General features: G+C 42.9%; 1 protein-coding gene across 1 annotated transcript in view; it reads left to right on the forward strand.

Moving 5' to 3' along the window:
- COLEC12 (collectin sub-family member 12) overlaps positions 1-9,091 on the forward strand; it is a 169,032-nt gene that overhangs the window by 130,964 nt on the left and 28,977 nt on the right. Inside the window, exon 3 of the mRNA XM_012652103.1 lies at positions 2,904-3,026. Coding sequence (XP_012507557.1) covers positions 2,904-3,026 — 123 coding nt within the window. The remainder of the gene's footprint in view (positions 1-2,903; positions 3,027-9,091) is intronic.

The raw sequence follows: 9,091 nt of genomic DNA on the forward strand, positions 1-9,091 counted from the left end.
TTCTCCTGCCTCGGCCTCCCGAGTAGCTGGGACTACACGTGTGCACTACTGTGCCCAGCTAATTTTTCCTATTTTTAGTAGAGACAGGGTCTCGCTCTTGCTTAGGCTGATCTCAAACTCCTGACCTCAAGCAATCCTCCCACCTTGGCCTCCCAGACTGCTAGGATTGCAGGTGTGAGCCATCTCACCCCGCCAACGTAAGCAGTCTTTGTTTCATTTTAAAACACCAGATTATAAAGAGCTTAGGAGCTGGTGTGTGCGTGGGGGGAGTGTACGTGATTTTCATCCTTTAGTTAAAGGTGAACCATTGAAAGTTTCTGCTTTTTCCTTTTTGGCAAATGTCATGAGGACAGCAGTATTTTAGTACAGGGTAAGGCTAGATTCCGGTGGGAATGGAAGAGGAAGCTTCCATTGAGATTAAAAGATCTCACAATAGGGTGGTGGCAGTGGAAATGGAGGGGAAAAGATGACCAGAGATGGGGACCTTGGCCTAGAGTGGAGAGATAAGTCATGGGATTTGGAGGCTGACACAGGCCAGAATCCTGGCTGTGACGGGTATAGGATGTCAGTTCGGCTCTCACTAACTTGCCTGGTCGCAGGGTTCTTTTATGGATTAGAGATGCTGTGTGTAGAGTGCCTAGCTCGGAACCTGGTACACTGTAGGCAGTCAGTGAACATCAATAAACTGTAGGTGATGATGATCATGATAAAAAATAGCCCACAGGAGATTAACAAGGCATGGTGACTGATTGAATTGGAGAATAAGTACAGGGGAGGAATTCATGGTGTTTTTTCAGTTTAACCACCTGCGGGATTGGGGTGGTAGTAATATTTAAATTGGGTGGAAATAAGAAAGTTTGGTGGTAGTTAGAGATCTGGTTTGGCAGGGCTAGTACTGAGGTCAATTTTGGACATAAGAGGTGGTGCTGAGATATGCAGGTGGCTGTTAAAGGAAGCAAGACAGAAAGGAAAGAGAGTTTTAAAAAGTGGGAAAATTGAAACACAAAGAAGTTGATTTACTCTGTGTGATCATTGAGATTTTACTGCTTCACCTTCAAGGAATCAGCTAACCCAAGGTTGATCCGTCATGACCATCTTCTAAACTAAACCTTTGCCCCTCCAAGTACTGTCCTCAGACCAGGTGTCACACAGACCTTGTTAGAAATGCAGAATTGTAGTTCCTCCCTCAGACCTGCTGAATCAGAACCTGTCCTTCAACAATGTGATTCATAAGCACCTTAAAGTTAGAAAAGCACTGTTCTCAAGTGTGGTGCCTCAACCAGCTGCTTCAGCGTCCCCTGGGAGCTTGTTAGAAATGCACATTCTCAGGCCCCTTCTCAGACCTCCTGAGTTCAAAAAGCTGTGTTTTAACAGGTTCTTGGAGTGATTCTGATGCACCCCAAAGTTTGCGAAGCGCTGCTCTAAGTCATGAAACAGAGCAGACCCCCTCCCCGTGTGCCTTTAGCCAGAGGGATTGGTTGAGCCCTGAAAGCTAAATTCGGGTCATTGTTATATGCTGTTTCTCTCATCATTTTGCATTAAACACAGCTGAAGAACTCTTTTCACTGAAGAAGGGCACTGTGCGTAAAATTACAAACCACAAGAGAGAAACTTCGACTGTGGCTTAATCCTCATGACTTACCCATCAAAAGTTATTGAGCACAATTATAGGAGATCAGTCCTTTATGTGCTGTTGCTCCTGGGGGACGCTATTAGCAAGACATATATAGGGAAACGGCGCAGGAAAACGAGGAGTCTGCCGACACTCCCTACAACGTGATTTTCACATCAAAATGTCCACAGTCTTTGTCTTCTGTGTTTCTAATCAATCAGATGGAAATTCCCCTTTTATGGGTTATTTTTTTGGAGTCATTTGCAGCAATGATGCTGATTTGAATGTTTTTCAGAAAGTTGAACTGTAAGCAGTAAAAATTTACCTCCTCTTAATGAAAAAATGTCTGGTGTCTCTGTTTGTTCCATAGTCATTATTCAAATCACTGTGATAAATAAGGGTCAGTGTCTGTTTTCTGTATACATGTAATATACAAAAATGGTTATATATTGAGCACTTAATCATAAAATTACCTGTATTTTCTGCTGTAGTTCATATAGTACATTACAGCCAGTGACATGCTGGTAAACCAGTTGTCTGGGAGGGCGTTGTCCTAATTTGTAGTGTTTGCCAATTTCCATGGTGTAAATACTCCCTCCAGGGCTGATTTCAGGCTACTAGTAGTTTAACAACCAGCTCCCAAAATTCTTACAAATTTAATAGTTGGCTCTCACAAGCCAGTAGAAACCAGCTCCAACACACCACTGAAACAAACATCAGGGGACAAATCACGTTTTTTTGGGTTGTCTGAATTTCCATAGGTCCAATAATGTCTGAAACAAGTAAATTTGGGTGTTTTAAATCTTTTGTCATATAGAGATTTTTATTGAAATAATAATTGCGGTTATCATAATGGAATTTGATTTGAAACTATAGTCATGTGCCACGTAACAACGTTTCAATCCACAACAGACTTCATATACAATGGTGGTACTATAAAATCATAAAACCATATTTTTACTGAAACTTTTCTATGTTTACATGCATTAATACTTACCATTGTGTTACAGTTGCCTGCGATATTCAGTACAGTAGTAACATGCTGTACAGGTTTGTAGCCTGAGAGCAATAGGCTATGCCATAAGCCTAGGTGTGTAGTGGGCTATACCATCTAGGTTTGTGTAAGTACACTCTATAATGCTTGCACAACAACAAAATCCCCTAAGGATGCATTTCTCAGAATGTATCTCTGTGTTGCTAATGGATACCAGTATTTGGACCAAAATGCAAAAAGGTACTTTTTGAAATAGTGTTTTTGTTTACTATTACTAAAATTTGACTTTTCTTACAGGTATTCAGGAAGGAACACAATGTACCAAATGTAAAAATAACTGGGCACTGAAGTTTTCTATCATACTATTGTATATTTTGTGTGCCTTGCTAACAATCACAGTAGCCATTTTGGGATATAAAGGTAAGTACGCTTTCCTTTTTTCTTCCAAATAGCAAGTGTTCCTCCATTAATTTAAGCATGAAAAAATTCACCTTTACAAGTCTGAAATACTTCACTCATACAACTCATAGGCAAAATTTAGCAACGCGATAAACTCCATCTCTGTGTCTTGAGCTTCTTGTAGCTATGGGATCTGAAAGGGAAGAAATAGTAATTGCCTTTGATCCACTTCAATAATAATAATGGTCCTCTAAGAGTTATAAAGATCTTTTCCTCTTTGCTGCTTTTTCCTACCTATTTCTAGCTATTCCTCACTCTTACTCTATTTTTCTTTTTTTCATCTTATTTCTATGAGGCTTTATGGAAACCCTGGAGTCAGCACACAGGAAAACTGTATTGACAGAAGATCAACAAAATGCAAGACTGACTTCACCCAGGGATTGGCCGTCTAATTCCTAAAAGTGTCTGGTTTACGGTAGGGGCAGGGTGTTCACCTGAATCCTCCAGACATGCAGACAAAGGAGGTTTCCCCGCCCCCCACATCCCTTTCAGAGACCACAAGTAGAAGGTGTCATGATTCAGAATCCCGAACTACATAAACCCTTTTATAGAAAACAGCCAGGGAAGCCCCGCTGTCAGAGACACAGGAGACAGACACGTCCGTCTGGTTTCCGCACAGAGGCAGGCGTGGAGTCTGCGGATCGTCACAATATTCCCTCAACTGCCTATCCTCGGAATTGACAGGTTAACAAGTGGAGGATTCCCCACACATTCCCTTCTCTGTTCCCTGGCTCACAGGCCTGACCTAGGAGGAGAAAGATTCAAAGCGAATTCCCAATGGGCTTCGGAGCCAGACAGTCCAAGCTTAATTCTTGATACCATTTTTAATACAATTGTGCATGTTTAGTAAGTGCTTGCTAGCATGCCAGGCATCATGCTGTGTCTTCTGTGTGGCTTCATAACCTCCTAGATTTGCTGATTTCTTATGTGTAAAATGGCAATAATAATGCCACTTTTCAAGGTGATTAGGATAAGCAAAGATGACATAATGAACTACCTGTCCTATAGTTGGTCCCAGTAGATAGTAGCTGTATTTCTCTGTTCCTTGCTTCTTAATTGCATTTACATAGCTCTAGCCATTACAATGGCAAAACATGATAAAAATCCTCAGTACAGTCAAGGCTTTTTACTCCCATCTCTAAGGCCATGTATGTGGTAAATGATGTGAATCACAGAGTGTGTTGGCTGATGAATTGGGGCAATGGAAATCTGGAAAATTACCAGGTCATTTTTTCTGTTTGTGATGAGTTAATCTAACCCGCAGTGTCTTAAGTTTTCAGATGAAGCAGCAAACAGAGTACGTGATATATAACATTTGTAATTTTTACTTCTGTTAGGACAGTGGTCTCCAACATTTTTGACACCAGAGACCGGTTTCCTGGAAAAGTTTTTCCACGGATGGGGGTGGGGAGGAGGGAGTGTCACCGCCCCGGCTCCACCTGAGATCATCAGGCCTTGGATCTTCATGGGGAGCTTGCATCCTGGATCCCTCCCATGACCAGTTTGCAGTGGGGTTCATGCTCCTATGAGGGTCTGATGCCACTGCTGATCTGACAGGGTGGGGTGGTGGGGTTTCGGGTGGCGATGCCAGCGACAGGGAGCATCTGTGGGTGCAGGTGGGGCTTTGCCCGCCCCTCCTTCCCTCCCCCCTCCCCCCAACGCTGGCCTCCTGCTATGCAGCCTGGTTCCTGGCAGGCCACAGACCAGTACCGGGGGTTGGGGACCACGGTACTATGAAATAAGATCCGGGACCTGTATGCCTTCAGAATTATACAGAAAGATCCAAAGAAGAGGGCCTTGTTTGTTTGTTTGTCTGTTTAAGGTACAAATATTTCTTCCATTTTTACCCACTTTTGAAAGTCCTTCACAGCTCTGACATGTTTTGGGTGTGCTGGTCCATTTGCCTAGACACCTGTTCTCTGCTCTCTTTAGCCTAAGTGCCTCTTCCTTGCCCTTCATGTCCCACTTGGACACATGTCCTGCAGGAAGGCCCTGAAGGCCGAGTGAGGCCCCCTCCTGTTTGCTCTCTCTGCAACCTTTAGTGACTGAGCTGTCATGCTGCATCATGAGGGCTGGTGGGCTTGTCCGTCTCACCACCCAAACTATGCATTTCTATGAAGACAAAAGACTGTCTTTTATTTATTATATCTCCCACTAGCACCTAGTCACATGGCATTTAACAAGTGCCCAGAAAAGTTTACCAAATGAGTTAATGGGAGGGTGGATGGACAGATGGTTGGAGGATGGATTGTGGATTAGGGATGACTTCTACTAAGACAAACGGTAGATGCCCCTGAACCTCTAAGCCAAGCTGCACGTAGGGGATTGCTGCCCCTAAAAGCCCTACCTAGAAACCTAAAATGTCAGAGGTTGGCTTGGCCTGCCCTGCAGGCGTAGTCTCACCAGGACGAAGGGAGAAGAGAAGCGGGAGCTGGTACAAGGGAGGCCAGATGATGTCCCTCGTTCCTCTCCTGCAGTGCCCCCTCCTGCAGGCCTCTGCTGGCAGAAAGAAGTTAATACAACATGCACTTTTGGTTTCCAAACACCACGTTAATGAACTAAAATGTTGATGTTTTCCAGATGTGCTTTCTCTTTCTTATACCACGACTCCTCTTTCTTGCTGATAAGGTTCTAGTGACCCAACCTTGTAAGAGGCAGAAAGATAAGACCATTCTCCCTTCACACATCTCCCTTTGAAGTCTAGAGAGACTCTCTCCATTAAGAAAAGAAAGAAGAGAATATTCAGTGACAGAAGCACAATGAGGTGTTTCTCTGAAGAAGCTGAAATGAACAGAAACTCTTTATTTATACTGTTTTCCTCAAAACTGTTCTTCTCCTTTTATGTCACTTATACAGCTACAAGTTAGAATATAACAAAGTTCCTTCTAGAGAATTTGCTGAACAAGCCAGAGAATTGCTTAGTCACCCAGACAGGGTCTGCACGGTAGCGGTGGCTGTGAAGCACGTCAGCCACTTTGCAGAAAGCATGTTCTGGGACGGTTACAGCTTGGGACGTCTTCTGCCCTGGGCTTTTGTCATTAGTGATGGAGCTTCCATGGCAGGAGCCATGGCTTAAGTGATGTTTCCTCCGGAATATTCCCTGAGCGGGAAAATCCTACTCCATTGCCCTGCCCAGCAGGCAGCCTTCGTCAGGGAATTAAGATAAGGTAAAAAGACAGAAATCTGAATCTTTCTGAGTAAGTATCTCCCTTAACTCTTCATTTCTAGCCATAGAATATCTACTTTGCTGCTAAGCTCTGCCAAGGTAGCAGTTGCAACCGGATAAGTATGCTTTCAAAGTGCACGTCGCACCACGATGTAGAGCTCTTTAGAATCCAGGGTAACACCCTACAACCAGATTTTCTATATTTCTATAAGAAAACCTAAAATATTGTTCAAGGTAGAAATGCCTTTACTAAATTCCGGAAGAGTGTAACTGATGTTACCGGGAAGTCCAGGTACTAATGAGAGGGTGTGTTTATCCCACAGTGCAAACAGTCTGGTACAAACACCTGTGAGCACCAGGTAGGAGCTCTGTGCTCTGTTCCTGTTCCTTGTCCTCAGGGCTGAGACCATGGCCTGAGTCTCTCATATCCTCAGGGTCTAGCACAGTGCCACCTAAATGGCAGACGCTTGGTAGACATCTGGTGATGATGACTTTAGAAGCTTGAATATAAAGAGACATAATCTTTCCCTTCAAGAGATTCTTTATTGGAGGAAACCAGATTTGGAGGATGGGGAAGTACTAAATGGGAAGGCAATGTGAAGGTGTAGAAAGAGCATGGATTTTGGAGTTAGATTTTCCAGCCTGGTATCCTCCCACTTAGTCACTGAACATCTCTTTTATAGATGCAGAAACCCCAATTTCTTCATCTATAAAATTGCAGTTGTGAGGATTAACTGCGGTGATGGTGCGATGTATCTGGCAAAGAGCAGGCACTCAATAAATCGAGGCTGTTATTATCGGTCAAACAAAGGTTGAGTTGGTGTGCAAAGGGGTCAAATCATAGCCGAGGCTGAGTACAATGGGGTGCTGAGCCATGCAGTGGACCTTAAAGGATGAGTGGAATCCAGACAAGGGAAGAGGAGGTTAGTAGCCCAGGCCAAGGGATAACAGCTAAGGCTTTTATAGGAAAAGTGGCATCGTCAGAATAGCCTAGAGAAATACACCTTGGGTACTTGAAGAGGGACAACCCTTCAGGTATAATGCCTGAAATGCTGATATTCTGAAGAAAAATTCTATGTCACGAAACAGTTTCCAATGAAGGGGAGCCCATGAGGAACCAGACTGCTGGTAAAACCCCTCTGTCTCCTGTTCGTTGTCCTCAGATGGGAATGATCTACAGACTGAAGTCCATGTTAATAGACTGGGAGTTCCAGGATGAGACAGGATGGCTCTGCCACTATGTTCCCAATTGAGCATTTGTGCTAATAAATTAGGAATAAAAGAGGGAGAGGGAAGAAAAATAAAATAAAATAAAAACCCAGTGAAAATGCATTGTGCTGTTACAGCAAGTGTTAGTCCTGGATCTCCGCCTGTCTGGTATTGTTGTGCAAGTTCCAGCATTGCAACCTGAAAGTTTGCAGCTTATATCAAGGTCCTAATTTTAAACAGACACACACACACACTCCGGCGCATGTTAATTAGTTCATTAGCGCTTGTGGGCAGGGTAGATAGTTTCCTTGCTGCACAGAAGACAAAGTTAACAGGTCTTTTTGGGTCTTTTTTTAATGAATGTATGTATTCCTTTTGTATTTATTCTACGAAAACCTGAATTATCTGTCCGTGACAATTTCGTATTTTTTAAAACGAAAATGGATGAAAAATTAGAGAGGGTAGAAAATGACTGAGTGTCAGCGTATTTAGAGGTTTCTTTGGCTTCCAGGAAAGAAGGGCAGGACTTAAGATCCTGTGTGTGGTTTGAGGACAGACTGAGGCATATGTTTTGATTTTGGAATTGAAACTGAACCTAAACTTGTAAACATTCTGTATTTTAGGTTTTAAAAATTTTAGCTTTGCTAAAAACATATACAAAATATTTTATTCTTCAGGGTTTCCAGGGATTTAGGAGTATGCATGCCTGTCAAACAACCCTAAGGGTACAGATTATTATAACTATACCTCTGTCTTTATATTAATAGTAATTTAAAAAATAATAATTATTCAGTGTTATTCTCATTGTCAATGCTGAGGCGTCCCTGTGTTGGTTGGTTAGTATGTACGTTTGCATAACCAGCTGAGCTGATTTTTCACAGTCTTTGGCAGCCAGCAGGCAGATTGTCACTTCTTGGAATAAATGGCATAATAAATAAATATTCCTTGAACACCTACTAAGTGCCACACACTGAGCTAAGAGCTAGAGATAAAACTGAATACAAATTTTCTTGCCCTAAAGGGTCTCATAGTAAATAAGCCACGACAACACAGTGCAGTGAGTCCTGTAGCAGGGAAAGCACTACTTGCCAAGAGGATTCTGCAAAATGCACCTCAGCAGAGTGTCCCAGTGACTGCTCGCCCAGGGATGAGCAGAGTCTTGAAGAGCAAGTAGGACTTAGCTTGGTGAAGAGGCCAGGGAAGAAGATTCTAGGTGCAGAGAAGAGCATGTGGGAAGGCTCGGGGGGGAGAACATTTGCACACATTCCATGACGGCCAGGATGTGGATGCTTGAGGGAGAACATAGCTTCTCTAGGGACAGTTCCAGGATCCACAGAGCCGGTTCATTTTGGGTCACACAAACACATGGGAACTTACTTCTTCTTCCTGATAGGAGCCAGGAGAATCTTCTCACACAATCATGCGTGGGTACAACACTTGATGAATAAAATAAATTGGATCCATTAGCTCACAATTAATACACAAAGCGTATTCACACTTTTAAAAGAGTCTCTTTTTTTTTTTTTTTGTAAAGCTTATTGATACCAAGAAAGACAGATTTGATCCCAGGCTGCTAGAGGTTGGATCTCACAGGAGTCACTTCTGGAGAAATATCCTCTTGTTAGACATTTTAGAAACATAAACTTGAATT

The sequence above is a fragment of the Propithecus coquereli genome, unplaced genomic scaffold (assembly GCF_000956105.1).
Source record: "Propithecus coquereli isolate 6110/MARCELLA unplaced genomic scaffold, Pcoq_1.0 Scaffold38, whole genome shotgun sequence".
NCBI lineage: Eukaryota > Metazoa > Chordata > Mammalia > Primates > Indriidae > Propithecus > Propithecus coquereli.